Below are 25,115 nucleotides of genomic sequence, written 5' to 3' on the forward strand. Positions count from 1 at the left end.
ACTAGTTTGAAACGCATGGAGAGATAAAAAAAATATTTCAAAAGCGTTTTTTACAATTTTTATATGTTACAGTCGCTAAACCTATTGCTATTATAGCTCAAATGACAATTACGAGTCGCTTGATGATCGGATCACAAGAAAAGCTTCGACTAATCTTTAAAAACTAACATACAAACGAGTTTGAAAGTTTCGTAAATTTTTACAGTGTTTATCATTCTACATTGATTGAATTCTGTTGTTTGTTTAAATATACCGTTACGGCTAAAAGGCCCGAGCCTCATATTGGATATAAAGACAAAAATTAAAAGAGATGTCATATTATTGTTGTCCTCTCGGTACATGTCGAAGCGAGGATGATAGCGCAAATCATAGAAAGTGTTTATTTCGATGCGATGTACTTGCGTTGGTCATTGGCAAGTAGTTTTTGGCAAAAGTTTCAAAAAAGTTTATGCTATACAACCTATGGACAAGCTTTGTGATATCAAGTATCCTTCATTTGATACTGTAGTTCTTTGGAGTCAATCCCAAGATAAGACATTATTCCATATTCCTTTGATATTTTCGCAAACATTTATACAGAAATGCAAGCATGTACAGAAACAGCCTGCAAAAAAAAACCAACACATTATAGAGATAATCACAAACTACAAAACTAATAGAAACACACAAGCCTGTACTGTATCAGGTAACATTAAAACTCGGTAGGCTTATTTTGTTATAAAGACATGTATTGTTAAAAAACCCTCAACCAAAGTTTTGAAATTTTTCATTCAACTTTAATCAACAAGAAGCAAACACGTTTCTAATTTAACGACGAATTCAAACATACCGTCTCTGAGGGTAGCTTTTACCATCAAGCTTAGCAGGGTTTAGCGAGTGAAGAAAAGAAATCTCTTCGCGTTCGTCGATTACCACAGCCACTTCGAATGCTCCGAAAAAGGCTAGCAGCTTCAACCGGCTTCTAGCCCAAGACACCGCGAAGATTTCGATCGCGCGGCCAGTCACTCGAGAGCTTCCAACTGGTGAGGTTCGTCGTTTCGTGTATCATTTAGCTCTTGCGTGTGGTACGAACGATCCACTCGCGATCGCAACCCTCGTTCCGGTCGCGAATGGTGTAGAGTGTTTTCTTCTTGCCTTTCCATCGCCGGTCAGTAGTGTTTGATCCAACAGCTCAGGGCCACCGACTTCCTCCTCTGCTGCTACTCCAGATCGATCCTCGACACGACCCCAAGACAATCCGCGCAGGGTTGGTGGTGCATTACCGTGAGCTTGTGTTTGTGTGTATGTCTGTGTCCGGTAACGTCACATGTGGACGGCGTTTATTTGGGTATCGCGCGACCGTGTGCAATAAAGAAAATCGTTTCACCTGCTCCACCGCGAAGACTACGCGTGGCGCCCACCTTGGAGTCTCGGGCGCGTCGGGTTAGTAGTCGTAGCGGATCTCGCGCGCACCGTACGGCACGAAATCGAAATTCCGCAGTGAGAAAGTTTTGTTATTTTTTCCACGAGCGCGCGCACGCGCTTCCCGTCTCTTTCGTTTCATACCGGATCGCTCTGGAGACCGGGCGATCAAACGCGGCTCGGCTCTTCAATTGCGCCCGAAAAAAAGCTGAAAAACGGTGATGAAAAATAAGGTGCCCCCGGTACGAGAAACCGATAAAAAGTGTTATCAAGTGAGTGATTTTCAACAGCTACCCTCCTACCTGGTCAATCAAGTGCGATCAAGAAATATCGAAGAGAGAAAATAAATAAACCGACCGAGAAAAGTTTTAAGTGTTCGAGTGTCTGTGTGGTGTCCTTGTTTTCCGGCCAAAACCGGAGCAGCGCAATTTTCAGGCCAAAAGCCATTTTTCCCGGTGGGTGAAAGAAATGATTTGTGAACGGGTGTGAGCCGCTGCATGTTTTGGCTTTTTTAATTTTTGGACTTGGCCATTTTCCAAGCGCCGAAAATTGAACGCACACAACGCAGAAGACATCGAGTGCAAACTAGCCGCGAAATGATGAAACGATCACTAATTGGATTACGTGCGAGGCAGCACCAGCACCAGCATCAACAGGCCGCCCTGCTGATCCTGCTGGCATTTGGCGCCGTTTCGTGTAAGTGAAGATCGTCGACATACAAGTGCGGTATTTCGCGATCACTTCGGGTTTCTTCCTTCCCCCTAAAAAATCGGCTTGAATTAAGCTCGCGAAATCTGCCTCACTCATCCCAAGCGGTTGCTCATCTTACTCAATTTGCAACCGCAAGTCGATGAAAGTGTGCGGAAAATACACTCGGGTGCTCGCTTCGAAAAAGGTCAAATCAAAACGATCGTTTCTCGTCTGCGTGTTATGACTTAATCCTTCCACCGTAACCAGCACCACGTGTTGTGCCGTCTCGTGGTGGGCCTAAGGTGCGCAGAGAAAACCACATCGAACGTAGCCAAGGGTCCCGGGGTGATTATGTGTGTGTGTGCCACTCTAAGTGAGCGTACAACTGCTGCAATTGCGTTCAACGATGTCGTGATGCCGACGGTGCGCGCAATAATGAAAACGAAAGGGAAAAAGATCTACACCCAAACCTGTTTTCCCCGGACTCGGAGCGGAAATCGAGCGAATGGCAAAACGTAATTCATGCACCACTGCGGTGCAACCTTTTCCGTTTTCCCCTTCGCTTCGGTTTCCTTTCCAAGCTGGTTTCTGTCGTTTGATTTTTTTTTCTGCTCGCAAAATCACTTTAAAACCTGCTTGGAAAAAGGCGTAATTTTCCGACAACACTGTCAACGTAAGGGCAGCGATCGCATGCCATCGATACGGGTTGGAAAGCGATCGATTTGTCTACGTCAATTACATACTTTTCTTTTGAGGCCGTAGCACCAACTCCGATGGATTTTCCGAACGGAAGGAACGCTTTGGCAGGAGGCGAGTGGAGGAGGGCGAGCGAAACAAGAAAAACATACATAATTTTCTTCCGCTCATGCAATGTGCTCGGGTACTTCAAACGAGTTGCACGATTGTGCAATGTGGCATTGCGCAGTGGTGATCGTGATTTGAGGAAAAGTTTGCCGAGGCGACTTTGGGAAATTGTTCGATCCACTTTTGGTTCGATCTTTAATCGTTTGATAATTGTTTGATAAGTGTTTTATTATGGCGTTGCTGGCAATTCGGACCTGCAAGTCTGGAGTAATTGATTTCGTAAAGTAAATCATGTTTTAATTAATAAAAAACAAAATTATTTGATGGGAAAGTGAAAAATATATGTTTTTCAGTGCTAGTTTACTAACGAGAAAACAAATCAAATGTTTGGTTGTGTTCAACAACTTGCCTAAAATCGTTCAAAATCTTCTTTTGAAGCGCTAGGAAAAGTCGAATAAACCATCGCTCGAAAATAAAACACTCAATCTTAAAATAAAATTTATAATTTGAATTTCTCAACAAAACGACATGTTTTTCGAACACTAAATAGGGAAATTTCTTTTCCCAAATCCATCCGGCGGTGTATGAAGAGATCACAGGACTTTCAATTAACAGCCCATAATATCAATTTAGAAATCATCTTTCACTCCCGTCTTGGACAACCAACACCCGAACCATGTTGTATGAAAGCGCTACCGCACCGTAATACTTCACGATGTGAATTAGACAATATTTTAACCTTTTGTAATCCATCAGCACAAGGCCCCGACGGGCGTTCGGTGGGGTTTAATTTGATTAGCGCCCCGACGATGCTGTCCCTGCTCGTTGGCGCCCCCCTTTCCGCATCGGCTTTGGCTCCAATACGCAGATGAGCGGCCGTTTACCAATGCTAATACGTTTTCACTTTCACACAGCTTGCCGGCTGCTTGCGGCATCTTCTTGCGGGTCCCGGGAAGGAAACCCCGAATGTGTCGGCCAGTTGATACACATCGCGGCCGCCTTGGGCAACGGATGGCTATCTGGAAATCAAAGGGCATCGGAGACGCTAGTGCGTCGACTGCCGACCGACACCGGGGCTCGTTATCGAACGTCTTAATGGACCGATCGCCCCGGATGATCGCATCGTATTAACCCTTAATGTTGTGGTTGCCCAAAACGTTGTCTGATTGATTGGTGTCAATTTTTCTCAAAGCGACGCACGATTGGACAACAACACCCGAAGAGGCTGAAAGGTTGAAGGTTTGGTGCGTAATTTACATAACAGGTCGATACCGAACGGTTCGAGGGAAAACCGTTGTTAACCTCATCAGGCGATCGTTAATGGTTTATTTTACAACGCGGGACATCATTAGGGGAGTTTTGGACAGGCAGGCTGTGAGTTTATAACGTCTGTTGATAAGTGAATAAATTAGATTCATTAGCAGCCAGATGATAAAACTTAACTCATAAAATTATTTTTATAGCAAAACCAAAATGGGATTTTCTAATCGCTTAAGCAGTGCATTTATATCTGAGCATGTTAACAATTGTATCTCATACTTCACTCATTCACTTGCATGTTGCAATTGTAAAACGAAAAGGCCAATGCCGTTTTAATTCATTGTGATCATTTCCCACTGAACCATGTGTGGATATGCTTTACCTATACTCATGTCTAAAGAAATTAATACTTTTCCCACTGAAACACAACAATTCAACATGTTTGATGTTCAACTGGTGATGGTGAATAAACTTGACGAAGTAGATTGCGTGCGATCGGTATAAACTGGTGGTTGCAAATGAAGACATAATGAAAATCTTTATCTTCGTCGAACGTGTGAGAATCTTATAGTGGCATGCAAAAATGCGTACGCGTACTTAAATGTTCCCCACGTTTTACGATGCAACGAATCGGTGGGGATGCCCTGTTGGCCTTTCGGGAAACCATTCGGTTCAATAACATGCTCGAACGCGAACGACATTGACACCGTTCGCACGCGAGGGAAAATTTCGCGCCGGCTATTTAGTGGATGGCCACACCAGCATGATAATGATCATCGTAACCATCATCATAATCATCATCATCATCACCTGTACCATGATGGCCGACGCCGAAGTGGAGATGTAACCCCATTGCCGGCACGAAGGAGCCTTTTTTTGCCTGTTGTTTGGGCGTGTGATCTGGTTTAAACATTTTCCCATCGTTCGTTCGAGCGTGTTCGAGCGGTGAAACGAGTGCAATGAAAATTTAACAAAAAACGGTGACCCACAAGGGGCGAGGTCCAAACGAAAGGCGAACGGTTTTTACAAGGTCGACCTCTTGGGCTTGACCGCGTACCTTTTTGGTAGCAATTTTGCTTCGCTTCCAGACGGTCGATGAACTGGTAGTTATGGTATGAATTGTACAACATAATTATTGGAGAGGGTATGATCTCACCAAATTTATTATCACTTTTAAAGAGACCTCTTTTGCGTCATTAAAAGGGAATTCTTGTATTTACTAAAAAACATTTGTACATATGTAATCTGTAGAAATAGTTTTACCAAACCCATTAGCTAACGCCTTCGTTAATCTACTTAGTGTTGCTGTTGTTCACTATCCTATGATGCAAAACACCGTTTACTTTCAACGTGCTGCTAATGGACCGTCATAAATAACGACATTTAAAGTAAACCCTTCTTTAGCAGCCTTGGAGTCAAAGCCGAGATGCAAAAAGTGTGATGAACAAACTCCATTGCAGCCCGTTGACACACTTTGGCAAAGTGCATTGGTGGGAGCATTTGCATAGCGCACCTTAAGTGCAATGGAAGGAGATTGCTGATTGCATTAGAGACTCTCTTGCTCGAGTGTTAGTGAGTGGTTGAGAAACATGCGCTTCATTTCGCCATCGTTCCATAAAAAGTTGGATGACACGAAGCAATAATCGTCAAGGGAAAAGGTGTGATTTTGTTGCAGGCAACATGTTGAGCTGTAGTATATTATGTTGCTTTTCAAAAAAGAAACTAAACGTTGCAGACATAAATGAATTTTAGCATGCAAAATAATGTTAATCAACTTTGAGTTCAAATAGCGCAAAATTTCAATTAATGTTTCATTACATCTTTTTGCAAAGTCAATGTTACACTGTTTTCAGGGCCAATTCGTCGGCATCAAGCTGCTCTTTGTTGGTAGTAGGCAGTGAATTGCACGCGCAAGGTTTTTGTTTGGCATCGTTAGGAACCAGTTTGGGTTTGTTAAGTTTAACTTTGCCATTATCGGTAGCAACATTGGCGCGACGAGAAAATGTCGCGTTGTTGTCGCGTCAATGTTGTTACCGATAATGGCAAAGTTAAACTTAACAAACCCAAAGTGCTTTCTAACGAAACCAAACAAAAACCGTGCGCGTGCAATTGACTGCCTACTACCAACAAAGAGCAGCTTGATGCCGACGAATTGGCCCTGAAAACAGTGTATTATCATAGTGAATGTACAAATTAAAAAGCACTACGGAGAAGGCCACTATTGCTTTTCTCTTTCTTATTTAAATGCTCGTTTCCAAACAAATGGCATACCAACGTTGAAAGGTAATCGACATCCCTCCACCGGAAGGGGAATGAATCGAATCGATCGTAAACGTTTGACAGCTGGCGATCAACTGCCAAAACATGGGCCTCCCGTTGTTTGCCTGCAAATCAAATCAGTTTCGCGACCAATCAATTAGTTTTCACTTTTAACGATTTTATTATTGTGTGCAGCGGGTAAAAAGAAAACAAAAACTAACCCCCCTTTCTTTTACCCTAGCATGCTCATCGATCACATAAAGATCGTGTGGGTTTCGTGCACAATGCTTCAGTGCTTTCGGAAGTGGTCCAAAAATAGCGGAAAAAACGCTTTTGCCTGTTGTTGCTGTTGTTGCTGTGTAGAGAGGTACGATACTTCATGCACTGCATCGCGAAAATACGAAACGAATGTGAGTAGACCCAACCCCCAACCCCCTCCACTCCGGTCCCCCAACAAACCCGATTCGTTGTTTGGCAGCGAGCGCAGCTAAACCGAAAACGGGTTCCTCGCCTAGTCCGACTCTAGTCGCTCATTGAAGCCTTTTGATATGCAAGCGACGACGGCTGACCGCCAACCGCCGGACCAAGACAGCGCGTTTCGAACCGGATTGACGTTCGCCCGCCAAGGTCTTTCAGTCCCCATGGCAATTGTGAATCGATTTGCTTACTCCTCTGAACTGGGGTGGTGCAAAAAAAACAACCTTTAAGAAAAACCTCTCTGCCCCTCTGTTTAACGCGTGCCGCTCTCTGGGGGCAGTGGTGTGTGTCCTTTTACATGCTTTATGCGCCAGGGTTGCAAGGAGAAACAGGTTTTTTCCTACCTTCATGCGTAGATCGCTTACGTAAAGCAAAGAAGCAATAAGAAAAATTGCCTCCTTTCGAGACTCCTGAAGCAGTTAGAGTCACTCGATCATGGAAACGGTTCGATTGGCTCATTGTTCAGATCACATTCTATCAATAGGGCATTCATTTTTTACGATATCACACTACTGTTAGCAGTAGGATAGAAAAAAGTGATGATTGGTGCTATAAAAAACAAATGCAAAACTGGAAAGGTTTCTTTTCCGTTGGTTCGACCGGTTTGAACAGACGATAATTGACGAAAATGGTGTACGCATTACCGAATCTTTACAAACCATTAATTTTCACGCCCGTCTAGACAAATTCACCTTTCTCGAAACCGCCGGTCCTCGGGGCAACTTAACGTCATTATTAGAGGATGATGTTATTGATGGCGATGATGAGCATCTTTGACGTGTCTGTTAGAGTTTTGGTGCAAAAAAAATTAAGGGTAGGGAGTTTTCTACTCGGTTATCATTGTTTGTGTAGTAGAAATAGAGCCTTTTTACCTTCATTTAACTTCATTAAGTATTTTTTATGTTATGAATACGATAATAGAGAGAACTTACTTATAGAGATATAAAATGTCAGCTCTAAACTGGCCTTAATACTGTTGAAAAACTTAAAGAAACAAAACTCAAAGGGAAATATACTGATATTTTGCTAGCTTATTCCCATGCCTTCCTTGAATTGGACGATTAAATTTCCATAAATCAGTACTATGGGCACATAATTTGAGGGGAACCCATAAATTGGTAGCTTTCCTTTGCCCAACAAAAACCCGGGAAAATCAATATGCTTGCCGCGTGGAAAAGAAAACAACTGCAAATCAAACATTCGTGAACTAAACACAATGTAACAGCCAGGATGGGAAAGGAAAAGGGGGAACATTAGTGTGTTGTATAATTTAATCAAAACCTCATTTTTTCCTCCCCATATTTCCCACAACACTCACTCATTTTCTTTCCCGCTCGTCCCAGCGCAAAACGCCGCAGTTCCAGCCGGTTAAACGCAGCGGCGCGTACATAGCAATTCGTCTATTTAAATCTTCATTTATTTGTCCATGCGTAATTCCTCCATGACTCATCTTTTTTTCTCTTTCTTTCCTTCTTTCTTTCTTTATTTCTTTATTTTTTTCCTTTTTCATCTTTCTCTGCCCGTCCCCAACCCACCGATCATTCCTGCCCGGCGGTCCTGCGGCTTCCAGTTACAAATGCGTTCATCGTGCCGGAGGAGCTGCCATCGATACTTTCCCTGGTGTATTCCAACATTCCACCGATCAAGAAAGGTAAGTTGTGCTGCGCAGCGGAAGTCGGTGGGTGTCCGGTTTTTGTTTCTTTTCGGACCGGAATGCAAATACAGTTTCGGGCCGTCGCCGCCGCCGCCGGTCGTCCAAATTATATAATTTTGATCAATCTCTATCAATCTCTTGTTCGTTCTCTCCCGCTCTTTCTGCCTGTTTGGTTTTGTTTTTTCTTTTTCGCGTGGTGGTGAGTGTGAAAACCCACGGGAATCTGGGTTGATGGAGATTCAAGCCGGGATGCGATCCGGCAGGCGTTGGCCAGCATTCGATCGATGCCGTTATTTCGATTCCGGCTGCCAGGTTCCCAATTTCGTAACGTTCAACAAACTCGAGAACAGAGGAAAAAAATGTTAGTGGCCTCAGTTTCGCCGGTGATCCCGGTATCCCGGTCAGTAAGGCTTTCCTCGTACGGTCAGTTCCGCATGGTTGTTGTGCGTGCGACCGGAATAACATTCCTACGTAAAAACGTAAAAGCGTGGGATGGGTTATTGATTGAGATTTCAAAACAAATCAAAACAAATAAAGCAAACCAAAATGACGATATTTTGGGGTTTCCATAAATATTAGGCTGGGAAAAAGTTGTATCTACGAACCGGAAGTATAATTTGAATATGTGATCGTAATGAATTTGGGTTTTTACGTTCGGATTCCGTGTATATCTAAATTTAATTTGAAATAATTCATTCATTTTACATGTCATTTTGGAAGTTATAATATTCACTATCACCATAAAATCAAAAAATCTCCCAATTTTGCGTTGCCGTATTTGTGTGTGACTCATGCGAATCTTATAAAAGTGTGTAGTGGCTTTTGTTTCGGGATAACCTGACATTCAGCTGGAGTTCACCAAAGATCGCAAAATTCAGGAAACTTTCACCATCCAGCAGGAACATCGAAATGATTTTAGGGTGAAATTAATTTGCAAAATTGTTCTTTGTGTTAATGTTACGTAACATTGTTTTTATTATTTGCGATTCGTTGAACGATTCGGTCCTATTGTTTCATAATAATATTTGGAATAGAAAGGCTATTTAATTTGATTTCCAGGATTCAAATGGGTTAAGCTAAACGGCTCATCCTGTGGCCCCTTGTCCTAGGCTTATTTATTCCAATAAATATTGATTTACTGCACACAAATTGATGCCGCCAACCAAGTCTAGTATAATGCAAACACTCTAACCTTCCCTTTTCATCCTCTAATTCGGGCGAATGCTGAAAGATGGATAATCTGTTTGCTTCTCAAAAATTAAGAAGCAAACTAAACGGCCGGCCCCAAAACTGGCAGGGGGTCGCTCCGGTGCACTCGCCGTGGACACAAAAACCGCCAAACAAAATGCTAATCACAGCGAGGGGTGAGATTTTATTCGGCCAAGCGTTTGGTGAGGCTCGTCCAGCCTTGAGGACTCGGGCGGTGACCATAATCGCCGAAGACGATGAATATGGCGCACCCGAACGATGGGACAACTTTCCCTTTCTGTTTGCATCCGCCGGGCGCACATCCGGACGCCGTCGATCGGTGTATGGGTGAGAGAAAGATAGAGAGAGAGAGAGATGAGAGCGGACAGGGACGGAAATCCGTGTCACAAGGCGACGCAAATAAACATCAATTGAGTTGCGCGCGCGGGTAGCGCATGCCGCATCGTGTAAACATTATTTACAGTGGAGTGCACGATAATAGCGGACCATCGGGTTGCATCGGTCCGTCGCGTTTGTGGCTGGAGTACGTGTTCGAGTGCTGTTAACACAAATTACGCACGGATTGGTTTTTTTCTTCTCTCGCGTTAGAAATTGTGGTGGAGGACAGATTTCACAACCATACGAAAAAGCCGCCATGAAAGAAAAGAAGGATTATAATTATTGCAAAAGATTTCGTTAAATATACTAAAACCATCGCTGCTACTATCTAGTACTACAGCCATTTATAGTTAAAATATTAGCTAGCAACGATTTCACACGAGCGCCACGCTGTTTGAAAATTGCGAAAACCATAATTGGCAACAAACGATCGCGTCGGCATTACGGCATCGTTGCATGCCGTGCCGATCGTCAATACTCATCTTTTCTCGATGGCACGATCACATCAAGTGATGCCTTCCAAATGGGGTGGGGAACATCATAATTGAGCCTAGGGCACTTGCTCACTGCGTCCACTCGTCTGTTCGTCTTCAGTAGTACGCGATGAAAGTTGGTCGGTACTTACACTTCCTCCAGGACCCACTCAATGGATCGTGCTCGATCGTCGATTATCGTTACCGGATGCCGATCCGGCGATTAAGCCGCACCGACGAACATTGTGTTTGCTGGGCGATGGAATGATGGGTTTGATGGCATTAGACAGCGAAGACGGTTACTGCGATGTTCAATCGACTTGGGTGGGATTGCACTCAAGTGTTTGTCTTGTTTTTTCTCTTGAAAGTTTTATTTCGTCAAGTAAAAAGGTTGATCCGTAATCGATCCAATGAAGAAAGAACGATGATTTATCCAAGTAACCAGATTTTTTTAAATTTACAAAACCCAAGACGACTAGATTCATTATGAAACTTTAGTCAACCTTACAGTTGAGGGTTAAGTAGCGTGAGAGGAATAAAGTCACCGGTTTACTTTCAATCTTCGTTCTGGCCTTCAAGCTTGATGCTAGCCGGACATCGTTTCGCCATTGAGTTCAAGGTACGCCGAAGGTTTACTCTTGAGCCGTTGATTCGATTATTTTTTGTTCCTTTTTTTCTACGACTACTTAGGCTACCATAAATTGGTTATTCTTTTCTTGCTTTAAGCAAGCAAAACGCTTGATGTCACGTGTAGTGTCGCTTCTCTGCTCCAACCTGCACGATTTCTCTTCCGTTTGCCACTTAGTTAAACACTTTTTTTTCCATTTTCATTAACGTTTTTTTCTCGTTTCTCGTTTTTAGGAACCGACTCAAGGATAGGTTTTGGCTTTCGGCTGGGCGAACACGCTGATTTTCAAGTGCAGCTTGAACTTGGGCCGCAGCTCAACACGCGACCGATAGGTGAATGTCGTCGTACGATCGTTAAGTTTCACTACTTACATGTTTGCATGTTTACGTTACAGGAACGGCAGCCGGGAGCAGCAAACGATACGTGGACAATGGCGAGTACAGCAACTCCATTAAGGTGAGCGTGATATGCTGGACGCAGAATTTTTTTTCCTATAAGTTTAAAGCTATCGTTTCTTTGTTTTTTTAGAGCCCAACCCGTGGAGGAGGAAGTTCGTGGTTGCAGGCGTGGTCGAAGCAGACGAAACAGCGCCAACAGTTCAACAAGGACAAACTGCGGGATTCGCTGATGCCACCGGCACCGATAATGAACGAGGGTGCCTACAACCAGCTCCAGCAGCTGTACGAGATGAACAAGCAGCGTGAATACGAGGACACGATCGGCACGTTACCGGCGGAGGTGCTCGAATCGCGCATCAACCAGCTGAAGGCACTGCGAGGTGAACCGATTACGCCCTTCAAACCGATGCCGGGCACCGTCGACCAACGGTCCGGTGGTGGTGGACATGGAGGGAAATCTTTCCCCCCGGAGGAGGCTGCTCCATCGGCAGATTCCTCTTCGGTTGCCTCCAGCACGAACGTGATCGTGGTAACGTCCGATCCGGAGCCTTCGACGACCGTGCTGGCCACATCCGCGCCGACGGAGGTTTCCTCAGCTGCAACCGAAAGTGAACGACCCGAACCCACTGCCAGCACCTCGTCGGCACCGGTAACCGTCGATGGTGGTCGAAGGAATGTACGGCGACGAACCAATCGACCGGTGAGCAAACGGGACAAGGAACGCATCACGGCCCAGCTGTCCGATGTGTCGTTGGATTGAGAGTTCCTTGGCGGCAGTGCCCAGACGCCCAGTGTATTATAGTGTTGCGGTAATGAGATCCAGTAGAAACCAGTGTAACCCTTCGGACAAAAAGCAAAAAAAAGAAACAAAGGGACAGAAGGACTCACAAGGTTGTAAATAGTTTCCGGTTTAGGATGTGATATACTATTTATTTGCTGATGGTGATAGCCGGTGCGCCTATTCACCAAAAAGGTAGATCATACAAACGAAACAAAAGAAAAGCTATAAATTCCAAATTTGTTGGAATGCGAAATCAAAACGACAATTTTAGACGACGTATCGTTTATTTTCTAACCAACCTACACTAAAAGGAAGGAAATCGTCGAAACAAACATTCACAGTAGCGTGCACATTTGGGGAGGGTTTATTTATTAGATGAACAAAATAGATAGTTGTTAATAAAGCTAAAGGATCAACGAAGAGAGAAATGGGATTGAGTAACGAATTAATGTACTTTTAAAATGTGGTGCTGAAGAGAATTGATGGGTCAGAGTGGTTGGATTTTCTTTACATCGTCGAAGTGTTCGTAGCCTTATTTAACGTTCGAGTAATATTTATAGGAACAAAACATAGGTTACACAAACAAAAAACAATATGAAAATATCTACTAAGAAAGTGTTGTGTTTTAACCTAGAATTATAAAAATATGGCCCCCATTTTCAATCGTTATAACCCAACCTATAAAAGTCCCATACCGGTTTGAAAGAGACCATGGGTTCATAAATCGATTTTCAGGATTTTATTTATCTATTACATATTGGGTTCTTTTTACCATTTGCCTCATCGACCGCCGCACACAGTGCCTGCTTTCCATTAGTTGTAAACCCTAACATTATTAGCCATTCTCGAGTTCGCCTTCCCCCTGCACTGTGCCATCCTCTCAGTCGCACGTCTACGTAAACACTACAGTATAATAACAAATTCGAAACATCGCTACTGTACCGAACGGGGGTCACCTTGATCCGGGGTTTCCATGCCCTTTCTACCCTTCGCCCCGAACCGAACAGGCTGTCGGTACGTGGCGCAAGAACATGCAGCACACATCCGGCACGCTTATGGGTTCGATTTTCATTCCGCCTCAGCATTGACGCATTTAAACTTAACGAAAAACGGTCACATCTAGCGGTCAGTTCCCGCTGCTTTCCGCTCAGTTGCGGTTCCCAACCCTGGTTTAGAATTATTTCGTTATTCGTTTTACTACCATTTGTTTCTGTCTTACTTAAATACTTTACTGCTGTTTTAGTTGTTTGCAGCATAGTTTAGTCTAGTTAGATTTCGTTTCTGCATGGGGAGAAGGATTATACAGTAACCAAGTGTGAAAACTATGGCTTAAAAACTGAAGGCGACCGTTACTCTCGCTACAGATCGAAAATCGTTTCCATTTTGGTTGTGTGTCTATGCTGCTTTACATTCTTGCCAACAAGATGTTTACAAACGCCTATAAAACCATTCCCCATTTTGTCTGTAGCGTTGGATTTTGGTAAAAAATATATATATATTTCATCTTTTGTTTTCTTTTTCGCTCTTTCCCTCGCGCCTCGTCCGTGTGCAGTTTATGCTGCCGAATGCCCACTAGGGCCGGGGGCGGGATGTCGCTTTTAAAAGTCTCTACGTTTTCACTCACGATTACACTTTGTCGCTTCAGGCTCGCCCGTGGGTCTGGCTTGTTTTCCACTCTCTGCTATCTACAAATTTGCTACACAACGCGTTCGGTTGTTTTAGTGTTCCTTCCCCCCAAAAGGACTTATACTTGCTTGTTCCTATATGCTATAACGATGGAGGTGAGGCATTCAGTTACATACTTTTACATGCGTACAAAACCTTCGTTTTTATCTTTTTTTTTCTTTCCTTCTACTAATCTTGCGTCGCTACTTTGAATAGCAAGTTTTTTTTTATCGTTTTGTTGTTATCCTACACCACATCTTCTCTTTGCACGCTTTGAACGATCTATTCTTTCCCTGTTCGTCTCGCGCCACCCAAAGGGAGCACTGGGTGCCCGGGTGTTTTTGGAATGTCTTTTGCATGTTGTGTGCTGTTTTATGTTTTTCTTCCTTTATTCATTCCGAATGATCTCTGACACATGTTGCGCTTAGTTTTCTTTTTTTACAGCAATTCATGAAATAATGCTAAAAATGCTGAAATTCGAAATAAAATGAAACAGTTTCTCACCAAAGGGAACACTCATGAATATATGAATCTTTGCCGGAAAGAAACCTATGCATAATAATGTCAACGTAAAAATGGGCAAGCAGACCATTGCAAAAATTGAAAGGATTATGCTTGGGTTTTGGTGGCCAGCTACTTGTACCCCAATGGCATTTAACAATTTAACATTTTTCTACCATAAACACGTGAAGAATAACCTACAGCTTGTATGTGGTCGTTGAGGGTACCGCTATCCGGTACCAAATGGATCGCTCGCCCTTTGTCATGTTCCCCGCACTCCTTCCGCACTGATGTGAACTCCCAAACCAATGGCGTAATGCCCCCATGATTCCGTTTTTTAAGCCCTTAGATAAATGGTTCATTGTTGGTAGTGTGTTCTTATAGTGGTAGTGTATATTTTTAGATTTGTTTTTCAAACAGATTCTACCGTTATCCTTATAGTTTTGTATTTTCCTCCCATACTCTTTCCCATTTCTTTTTTTTGTAGCTATCGACACTCAAATTGACTTACACTCCGCTTGGTGTGGCGGAAATTTGGGGTTTGGATTGGATTGAGGAAAGGTGCAGCAAATGCATGCCATTTGACAGCAAATGTTGCCTAGAGTCGTTTTGGTTCTTGTGCTGGGTGGTTTTCGATCCACCCAAACTTCTCTACTTTTTACTCTATTTAACCTACCAGCTTTTTCCCCTTCAAGCTTACAGAGCTATAGCTCGATAGTTGTATTTTATGATTGTAACGAATAAGAGTAGTATTCAGTAGTGCTCACAAGGACTCTTTTCTTCAAATTACGGTGTACTCCAATCAAATCGGGGTTACTAATTCATTCTGGTAAAGTTTATCACATTATGGCATGCACTAGATAATGCGTGCACTGTGGCTTGGGGATTCTTTAACGGGATTACACTTTCCACCATGGTTCTAGTGTTATGTATGATCGTAATCTTGGGACGTGTAATTGATCTTGGTAAATATTGCACGTGGAAGGTGGCATCACTTCGGTACGGGAAGGGCGATCGTATGCTGCTGTTGGGGGTTTCGTGGCGAATCCTGTTCACACATTCGGGCGCTTGTACAGGGATGGGGTGGGCATGACTCTTGAAAAATGCTTTACCGTAGAAACTATCACATAAATAACTGCGGGTTTTTCTTTGTTTTCTATTGGTGACCCCACCGCAAAGCTCGGGACATTTTCGCGCACAGCACAACACGACGGTTTCCGGGTGGTGCCTTGTTACCCCGGAAGTCCAACGGCATTACAGAATTTTGTAATGGCAACTCACACACAAGCACACCTTCTTTGCCTCGAGTTTACCCTCCTATGTCCCATTTTGCTACACTTAAATGCTACACTCAAGACACACACGCACGTGGGGTTTTTGGAGGATTTCGGGATCGATCCAGTCAACCCCCGGTTTGGGGTTACGGCAGCAACCATCGTTGGATGTGGGGCTCGGGGGGAGCTACTTAGTGCCAGGTGAAGACCACGTGGGCAAACATTAGGTAGATGGTAGAGACAATTACGCTACCGACCATCACTGGGAAACCGACCCTGAAGAGAGAGAGGAGAGAGTAAGATATAAAATATCGTTTTTACAAACCCTTGCACTTGGTTGACTAACTTACTTGAAATATTCTATGAACGTAAATCTATAACCGTGCTGCTCAGCAACACCGGCACACACAACGTTGGCGGAGGCACCGATCAGTGTACCGTTACCTAAAAGGAAATTGAACGTAAATTATTTCATTAATGAAAACAAACTTGCCACTAAATACAAACCTCCTAAGCAAGCTCCGAGGGCAAGGGCCCACACGAGGGGCTGCAGTGGCAGATCCAGTGTCTCATTCTCGGCAAGACCGATGGCAATCTTCACCATCATCGTGGTGAGTGGAATATTGTCAACGAAGGCAGATGCAAACGCGGATACCTGATGGCGAACAATGCGGTTAGTTAACGTTGGAAGTTATCCGGACGGCTAAGAAACTCACCCAAAGAATGATCAGGATGGCCACAGCGAGCCGAGATTCTTCCGACACGGACAGGATCACATTCTCCGTCTGCTTGCCAATCCAATCGATAAGCCCCAGCTCGGCCAGTGCCTCCATCAGGATGAACAAGGCAGCGAAGAACAGCAGGGTGGACCATTCGACGCGTGCAATAACGGATTCGATGTCTTCCCTAGAGGTAGAAGAAAATGATATACAAATGATCGACTCTTTGGAAAGAATTCCTTTAATTACCTATCGGCCAGAATCAGTAGAAGCAGTGCACCGAGCAGTGCGGTCCAGCCGAGGGACAGTTTCTGTATGTCCGGTGCCGAGTGCAGGAAGAAGAACGTGATCACGAACGCCAACGTGATGGCCGACTTCACCAGCAGGGTCTTGCTGCGGATGGGGTACTATACAGCAGAAAAAAGCTATCGATCGGTATAACGTTCCAAAATCCCTTCCAAGAGATTGTTCCCTACCTTCCGTTTCATTTCTTCTAGCGTAGCCTTGTAGCTTTCGACTGGTACCGAGCCGGAGACGAGCTTCTTCTTCAGCGAGCGCGACAATCGGTTCACCTTCTTGAGAAGCGTCTCGCGCACCAGATCCTCATCCTTCGAGTACGAGGATAGCGAGGCGGCCGCCCGCTGCCATACGGCAATCTCGTGTCGAATCTCCTGCACGTCCTGCGGCTCGCTGAACCGGAGGTCGTTGATGTTCTTAAACTTCATACGCAGCTGGAAGTAGGTGGTGATCATCACGAAGAAGATCGGTATGGCCATGTGCAGCGTGAAGGTGGCAAAGTTAACTCCCTGGGAATCAAAGGAAGTGAATTAGATTTGCAAATATTTCTTCCCAGATGAGATCAGTTTAAGCTTACATTCTTCGCGATGTAACTGTTCGAGGCGATGATGACGTTCGGAGGGTCTCCGACCGGCGTCAGTGTACCACCGACGTTCGAGTAGATCACCATCGACATCAGCACCGGCACCGGATTTAACTCCATCACCTCGCACAGTCGTATCGTAACCGGTGTCATCAGCAGCACGGTGGTAACGTTGTCCAGGAACGAGGACAGTACCGCCGTAAAGATGCACAGACAGTTCACCAGCGGCCACACCTTGCCGTTCGTGACCTGGTACGCGTACACGGCCAGATAATCGAAGATGCCGGTCTCCGAGAGGATCGCCACCAGGATCATCATTCCGAACAGCAGCAGCAGCGTTTCGACGTCGATCCACGAGATCAGCTTGGGCATGCTGGGTCGCTCGTTCATGGCCGCCAGCACACCGATGGCGAGCGTGGATGCGATGATGGCCGCAAACGTCCGGTGGACGATCTCCCAGATGATGAGGACGTACAGGCCGAGCAGGACGATCGCCGCGTAGATCACGCCCGTCTCGGTGTCCATCGGCGTCGGATCGTAGGTGAACTTGGTCGGGAAGTCACCGGCGAGGTTGGAGGCCATGCGCACGCGCACCACCGCCTTCCCGCTCGCTACCTTCTGGTGTGCGACGGGACCGATGTCGAACACGTGCTTGCGGCTGATCTCATCCATCGTATCGATCTTTTCCAGGCTGTCCGGTATCGGCACCATCCAGGCGTGGGTGATGTTCTACCAGAACGATAACAAAGTAATACGGACGGTATTAGTCACCTCGATGTCATGGTACGATAAGCTCCCTTACCTCCGTGTGTTCCTGCAGGTAGCTCGAGTTGGAGTTGTCGTTCGCTAGATAGAGCAGCTGCAGGTTAACCGAGACGTACGTGTCCGTATTGTTGTGATGTTGATCACTCAGGAAGGCACCTCTTAGGTAAATCCCAATCCTAGAGAACGGTGGCGCTTCGGGCAATATGTACGCTACGGAAACAAAACAAACACCCCTAGTATCAGCACTCCAGAGGACACATCAACCCTCCAACAACACCTACTCCGATTGTTTCCCTCCGGCACGGACAGCTGGCGTGGCCACAGTTCCTTCTCGTGTACCGACATCAGGAACCCGGTGAAGAAGAGCCAAACGACGAGCAGTGTGCCGACCTTAACGTAATTGAACAGCTTGCCGTGCTCGTGGTGCGGCCCCATGGTCGTCTCGTGGCCATCGTCCCCCTCGCCATCCGTCGCCGTCGTGTTCTGGCCGTTCTTCTCGCACTGCTCCACCGCCACCGTCTTGCCATCCTCGACCGTCGAGTCCGGATTGGTGACCTTGATTGTGATGAACTCCTTGCTATTGCTATCGTCTCCGTCGTCCGCCGACACATCCTCGTTCGGTAGCGGGTCTTCGTCCGGGCCTGCGACGAAGAGGGAGGGAAAATTGAGAACGTGTTTGTTTTTCCTATTTGCAAGATCTTCATTTGATTATGTTTGCTCGGTAAAGTGTAAATAAATAAATTTAATCCAATTCGCATGCAACGATGAGTGAAAGTCTTATAGAACCACTTCTTTTCTAGCTATTGAACTGTCCAAACATTGTTCTGATAATGACCTTGTTTGACTTGCGCAATAAACAACGTCGGTAATCTTGTCAATTAACATGAACCGAATAAGCAATGACCGACGTCACTCGAAGCGCTGTTGTCATACTCTGTGAATCATATTTTACGACCCTATGCGACGATGAACACTTAGTCACTAATTAACACCCACAGTGGGTACCTCGTAGGTTAACTTGGGGTTCAAGAATTAAATTGACGACTCTATCATGTCTCTAGGCTCGTGCCAAATAACTCCTTCTTACAAAAAAATATGATTGCTATCGCAGGTTGTAAAGATAATGAAGACCGGGGAGAACAGCTTGTGCGACATGCAGCCGATATGTTCCTTTTAAGTAGGTTGTTGTGGGGTCTTACGCGAAGTTTAAAAATAAACCGGCGAGACGTGACCGTGTCCGCGATTGACCATCGACAGTGACCGTGATAAAGCGACAGGGTACTGAGTCGGCCTTGCGAAATAAAGAAAAAATAGCATCAAAACACTTGTCTTGATTGTTGATTAGATAAAGTATTTAAAAAAACAACAACGCTATAAGGTGATACTTTGACGGGCTACCATCGGTTGAAACAATAAATTGATTATTCAATTAAATTATATCTGGTATAAACATAACTGAAATGAAGAACTTCGAACTCTTCCAAGTATATGATCATTTATTGAATTTCCGATCCTGCAGAGAAAAGTACCATGCGCCTCCATTTAATACCTTATCAAAAAAAAAAATCCTCAACTAATTTCAAATCAAGATCGTCTGATTTCGAGTCGAAGATGAATGGTGCTATAAATAAAATGAACCGTATACGTCTTCTTTCGCGTGCTGATTCACCGCTCGACCATTCATAACATTCATTCTACAAACGGCGTAACGTGCCGTTCACGATTGCATAAGTCATAACCCGATCGTTACAAACTTCCGGGCTAAGTCACATCTAATTGGCATATAAAACCCGAACTACACTCTGAGCTGAAGGTTTTACTTTGTTTTCCCACTGGTGCGGCAATCGTTTTTATTTACGATTAACTTTATTAACTTCAAGTGCAGATCATTCCATCACGTGGCGTTTTGCATATACGATCGGGGCAAAAATAAATACATCAACGTCAACACTCGGCGCAAGGTTGCATAAACGGGAGGGCGTGCGTTTGTTTTTATGTGACCATCAACACATGGTCCAGCATAAAATGCACACACGCACGCACACGCATAGAAAAACAAGCGTTGCAACGGCGGAGCGAACGTTGTGCTGCAGCAGAAAGTATCGTTTCATCTTCCAGTTGCTGCAACCGTGTGGAGCAGTCGGCAGGCAATCAACAAAATCAACAGCATCCGAAACCGTCCACTATCGCGGGAAACATCGCCGCCCGTTACCGTCAATGCGATAATGAGCGGAAATGTTTCATGCTTGAAAATTTACATAGAATAATTGAAAACAATCGGCCCGGTAGTGGTTCGGCGCGGGGTCCAGCAAGTAGTACCCTTCAATGACAGCTCGCGTTCGATACTGCGGGTCGCCCATTCGATGGAGCGAGGAGGGTGAGGCGGATGATGTGGGGTTGCTGTTTTGTTTTCGGCTTGGCGTTCGGTCCTCGATCCAGCTGTGATGAACGGTGCGTCACGGAACCGTGGCCATAATGTGTACCAGCTGCGAGTTCCATGCGGGTCACTGTCACGAAATGCAGCGTAAAATGCGGCATGCAGTTAAAAATAATCTGGTAGTAACAATTTCATGAGCAAACAACGGGGGAGTATGGTCCGGTATCATTTTAGGGATCTTATCAGATGCTTAAGCTTGGTTTCTAATGAGATGAATTATTAATTAGCTTTCAGAAATTTGGCTATTTTTGACAGTTTTGATATAAAAGGGGGTCCGCGACAGCCGAGCGGTAGCGCCGGTTAGAAAATCGGCCCATGAGCGCCGGGGCTCACCACCTCGACGGCGTGGGTTCGAATCCCAACCGAGACCGGACCCTCCCCTGTACGAGAGGACTGACTATCCACGTACAACAGGGAAACAAGTCTCGTAAGCCCTTACGGGGGGCAGGCATGACCAAGAGGTCGTTACGCCAAGAAGAAGAAGAAGAAGATATAAAATAATTTGGATTATGAAAATTGCCAAATCAATATTTTTTCGCAAAAACTATGTATTTTTAGGAAAATGTTATTTTAGGGAATATTGTTGCTTTTTCTGTATCAATTTTCGAATTTCCATGATTTGCATCCTCATTTCATAATTTAGCTGATACTTTAAAAATTTTCAATTCAAATTGGTTTACACTTATTGAGGTCTAAGTTAAAAAAAAGATGCAAACCTTTCAGATTAGTTGAGAAAAATTCTTAAAAGTAGAATTAAAGGCTTGTTTTTGCAGTTATTTATCTTCGATTTACAAACCGAAGGATTATGAAACTGAAAGCATTGATAGTGCAAATAGAACCGATAAGGATAATAAATTTAAACCATCACACTACAACCAGTCTGTGGAGGATGAATTGTGACAAATGTCGCAATGTTTCGTAAGCGAAAATACGGCACTTCTTGTCTTCAAACACTACAAGACGATCGTTTCAAGGCCTCTTTGCATGCGGTACTTTTCCGCTCATCAAACGCAATCATCATCCATCCATTCGGTCGACCAATTGGCGTGCGTTTGCATTTTCTTCCCATAAATCGGCACGCTCGGCTGGGCGCATCCTTTCCGGGCCCGTCACCCTGCTCTCGCGCGGTCCGCAAATAAATAAGTCATAACTGCGCGCGGAAAATCATCTCAAACAAACGGCTCACGTTGTGCCCCCCTGGCTTCTCACGACTACGACTCGCGGGACTCGCTTGCCGATGACGATCATCACTTCCGCTGCCTCAAGAGCTCGTTTGATTTATGATGGTTGTTCCACACAATTGTACCACTGGCCCGAGTGGCGGAATGTTCCAGCGCACCCAAAACCACTGGCTTGTTGCGATTTGTGGGTTTTATGCTAATTAATTTCGGTTTACCTACGAGATCCCTTTAGCACAAAAAGGATGTCCACCGAGTCGCACTGAAGACAGATAGCTTAGGACCGGCAGAAGGAACGCTGTTGATTTATGGCCGCACTCAATTTACACCGGCTTGATGGTTTCCATCATGTTTTTCGTGGTTTACCACCACGGAGGGACAACGGATAAGTGTCGTATTATTTGAATGAGGTTTTTGTTTTCTTTTTGTTTTCCTTTCTCCAGCTATGTATTTACCACCCTTTCGGGGCTTCCTTAGTACGGCCTGCCTTAGGCGCTGAGCTTCTTGGGACCAGCACCGATGTCAAGGAGGTGCAGGGGAATTTATCAATTGACGCGATACACTGTTTTACGTATTCATAACGGGCCACTATCATTGACACTAATCAGGCGGTAAAACGTGACCGTACTCATCGGGGCGCTTGTTTCTATAGGCTGCATCAATTTCATGGAATAAGGAGACGACATTTTTACATTTTCAGGTATTAACGTAATCCGTAATGTTTAACAAAGTTGAAAGGCGTTAGTTTTATTTCTATTTAAAAACCTCTCTATTCATTGTTCATTCCACGATACAAATTTGGAAGAATAATTTCACGAAGGGCAGATCCAATATGTTTTTTGAACTTTTAAATATAGCATTAAAACACAACAAAAGTTTATCACAAAACAAACCCAACGGCGCGAAACGGAAGCCAACAGCAGCGCGAGGTGACGATTGCGCTCGTGCGAAAAAAGAAAAATCCGGCGGGGTGGAGTGTTATTTTTGTTTCAGAAAAGAAATTCCTCTAGGTCACAGCCCGATTGGCGCATCGGCCGGGATCGTGTCGACATTGGTGGATGAAGTGGACAAAACAGAGAACAAAAATTGGACAGCCTCGATGATCATATCTATTCACGGTCACCCTTAGCGTTTGTTACCATGGGGTGTGGATTGGCATGAAAAATAAAAGAACTTAGGGAGGACTAACAAAAAGTTGAATACGTATGGACGGCGGTTTTTGGTTATCAAATTAATTGGGGGAAAATATTGCCCGGCGTGTGGAATATACCTTACGAAAAAAAACGAGCACAAAAACGAACAAACGAACCGTTAAGTATGTAATTTTGCTACGTGCCACCGACACAAATGGTCTGGTTTTGTTTTATCCTTTTATTTTAAAACGCGAAACGAAAAAGTCAATCAATGGAAAAAAATTTCCGTAAATTGGGAACCGGCGCAAACACAATCAAAATCTCTGTCTGCACGTGTGTGCCGTACTCACCGTGTAATCGCTCGTGCTCCTGGCGGAACGAGGCCAGGCTGGGATCCTGCCGGATGGCGGCCGGAAGCGTGCGCCATATTTCCAGCGAAGCCTCCGTCACCTGACTGAGAGAGATAACAGAATAGTTAGGCCGGATCGTTTGCACGGTGACCGAGGGCCGGGGGCCGTTGAGGCGGTCCAGCTCTTCCTCCTCCTCGCTGAGCTTGAGTATCTTGAACACGACATTCTTGCCCCGCGCTTTGGACATTCCCGGGGCGAAGGGTGCGTGGTGTTGCGGGTGTTGTTATTGTTGTTGCTGTTGTTGGTGGTGATGGTGGTGTTGTTGGGTCGGTGCTTGTGGGTCACGTTAGAGTGTGGTTTGTGCAGGGTTGGGATATTTTCGTGCAATGCAAACGACAACTACTTGCGACTACTTTTGGGGTTAGTACCAGTTTGGAAGAATTGTTAGAAAGAGTCAAGTTCACCGAAAAACACACTTCAGCAACGGGTGGCGCCAATAACTCGTGCAAAGACGCTCATTGACTGCAACACTTGTATCACACTTTACTTCCTGTACTTTGCACTTGTAAGCCCGCGTAGCGAACTGCAACAATGTACTCCAAACCAGAGCATGCAATTAGTGGACACTGTTAGCTGGGAAGATTAGATGGGGAGGGAAAAAAATACAATCAAAACCATTCATAACAACCACAAACAACTACTTGCGTTCTCAGAGTTAGGGGTTAGTTAGTAAATTGGTGGGAGGGGATTTTTTTGCACTCCATTTTCTTCGATATGTGTCCACTCTAGAAGTTGTAACCATTCCACATTCCGCCCGTGCGTTGTTAGTAAGGGACAAGGCAGTTGTTTGCCGTAAAGCGTATCTGTGTTTGATCGTCTGCATGGAACCTTGTGTTTGATTGAGCCACTCTGATTCACTACCTCTGTGGGTCCATCGCGCTGGAATGGCCGAACCGCCCGTCTCGGACTCGGTCAGACTAATGGGCAAATGGTGTAGTCTTTCACTTTCCAGGTGCGCAAACAAACACGGAACCGCTGACGTGCCGCTTCACGTGGCGACCGGGACTTTGTATCACACTACAATCACTACACCGCGTGTACGCTTTGGACACTCTTTTCGGCGAATCGAGCAGACGAGACGGGGTTTATATTTTAATGGAAACAAAAGCGAACTTACAGGAATAGAACAATCGGTTCGGAGGGTTTTTTTTAACATGTTTAACAAACACATCAACACAACGGCGGAGGGATATAGAGTAATTTACAACTTTACAGAGGCGAAAAATACGCCGAACGGGAAAAATCTCTCGCGGTCTTTAGGAAAAAAGCATCCCATTGCTGTCAACATCAACCCTTATTGTGTGCGATTTTTTTTCAACCAAGCCACCCCAAAGTATGATGGTGGGAGAGGCGTGAAAATTCATGTCAAAAAATACCACCAAACCCAAACCAATCCAAACTTCACCCAGACGTAACCGTTGTGCCTTCGAGGAAGGCAATAAGTTTGTCGTTAATTTAACCGTTTCATTGTCGGACATCACCGTGACATCTTCGCGATAATCTCCATCCCTTCGCCTTTTTCCCTCGTTTTTCTTCCTCTCTTCCGTTGTCTCGTCATGTGTTGCTTGCAATTTTTAATTCGTCAACTTACGCCGACCGACGACTGCAGCGCAATGGCGCGTTCCGATCGATCGCGGATCGTGAATGGAAGAGTCTGTCACCGTCGGTATTTTTAATGGCCATTTTTATTGAATTCACGTATCCGCGAGGTGTCCGCAGGGTGGCGGAGGTGATCGGTTTA

The 25,115-nt window shown here is 44.9% G+C and overlaps 2 protein-coding genes across 3 annotated transcripts in view; one reads left to right on the top strand and one right to left on the bottom strand.

Moving 5' to 3' along the window:
* The first annotated feature begins 1,997 nt into the window (after nucleotides 1-1,997).
* On the top strand, nucleotides 1,998-12,391 carry LOC131264067 (uncharacterized). Its single transcript, XM_058266355.1, has 5 exons — nucleotides 1,998-2,097; nucleotides 8,462-8,542; nucleotides 11,467-11,565; nucleotides 11,628-11,689; nucleotides 11,762-12,391. The coding sequence occupies exons 1-5, from the start codon at nucleotides 1,998-2,000 to the stop codon at nucleotides 12,389-12,391; spliced, it is 972 nt and encodes a 323-aa protein (XP_058122338.1).
* A 1,795-nt stretch (nucleotides 12,392-14,186) lies between these two features.
* Nucleotides 14,187-25,115, bottom strand: part of LOC131266449 (P protein) — a 50,020-nt gene continuing 39,091 nt past the window's right edge. For both annotated transcript variants that reach the window (XM_058268981.1, XM_058268980.1), the window contains exons 3-12: nucleotides 23,315-23,418; nucleotides 18,498-18,857; nucleotides 18,254-18,426; nucleotides 17,446-18,180; nucleotides 17,048-17,377; nucleotides 16,821-16,978; nucleotides 16,569-16,758; nucleotides 16,360-16,507; nucleotides 16,203-16,296; nucleotides 14,187-16,128 (exon numbers count right to left, since the gene is read on the bottom strand). In XM_058268981.1, the coding sequence (XP_058124964.1) occupies nucleotides 16,044-16,128; nucleotides 16,203-16,296; nucleotides 16,360-16,507; nucleotides 16,569-16,758; nucleotides 16,821-16,978; nucleotides 17,048-17,377; nucleotides 17,446-18,180; nucleotides 18,254-18,426; nucleotides 18,498-18,857; nucleotides 23,315-23,418 (2,377 nt within the window). In that variant the 3' untranslated portion in view covers nucleotides 14,187-16,043. The remainder of the gene's footprint in view (nucleotides 16,129-16,202; nucleotides 16,297-16,359; nucleotides 16,508-16,568; nucleotides 16,759-16,820; nucleotides 16,979-17,047; nucleotides 17,378-17,445; nucleotides 18,181-18,253; nucleotides 18,427-18,497; nucleotides 18,858-23,314; nucleotides 23,419-25,115) is intronic.

Source organism: Anopheles coustani, chromosome 2 (assembly GCF_943734705.1).
Source record: "Anopheles coustani chromosome 2, idAnoCousDA_361_x.2, whole genome shotgun sequence".
NCBI classification, from domain to species: Eukaryota; Metazoa; Arthropoda; class Insecta; order Diptera; family Culicidae; genus Anopheles; species Anopheles coustani.

What these genes read in the sequence shown, in the direction of transcription:
- LOC131264067 (XM_058266355.1), top strand. Translation starts at nt 1,998, where the DNA reads ATGATGAAACGATCACTAATTGGATTACGTGCGAGGCAGCACCAGCAC. An exon ending in CATTCCACCGATCAAGAAAG is followed by an intron (nt 8,543 to 11,466) that starts GTAAGTTGTGCT and finishes TCTCGTTTTTAG; the next exon opens with GAACCGACTCAAGGATAGGT. An exon ending in AGTACAGCAACTCCATTAAG is followed by an intron (nt 11,690 to 11,761) that starts GTGAGCGTGATA and finishes TTGTTTTTTTAG; the next exon opens with AGCCCAACCCGTGGAGGAGG.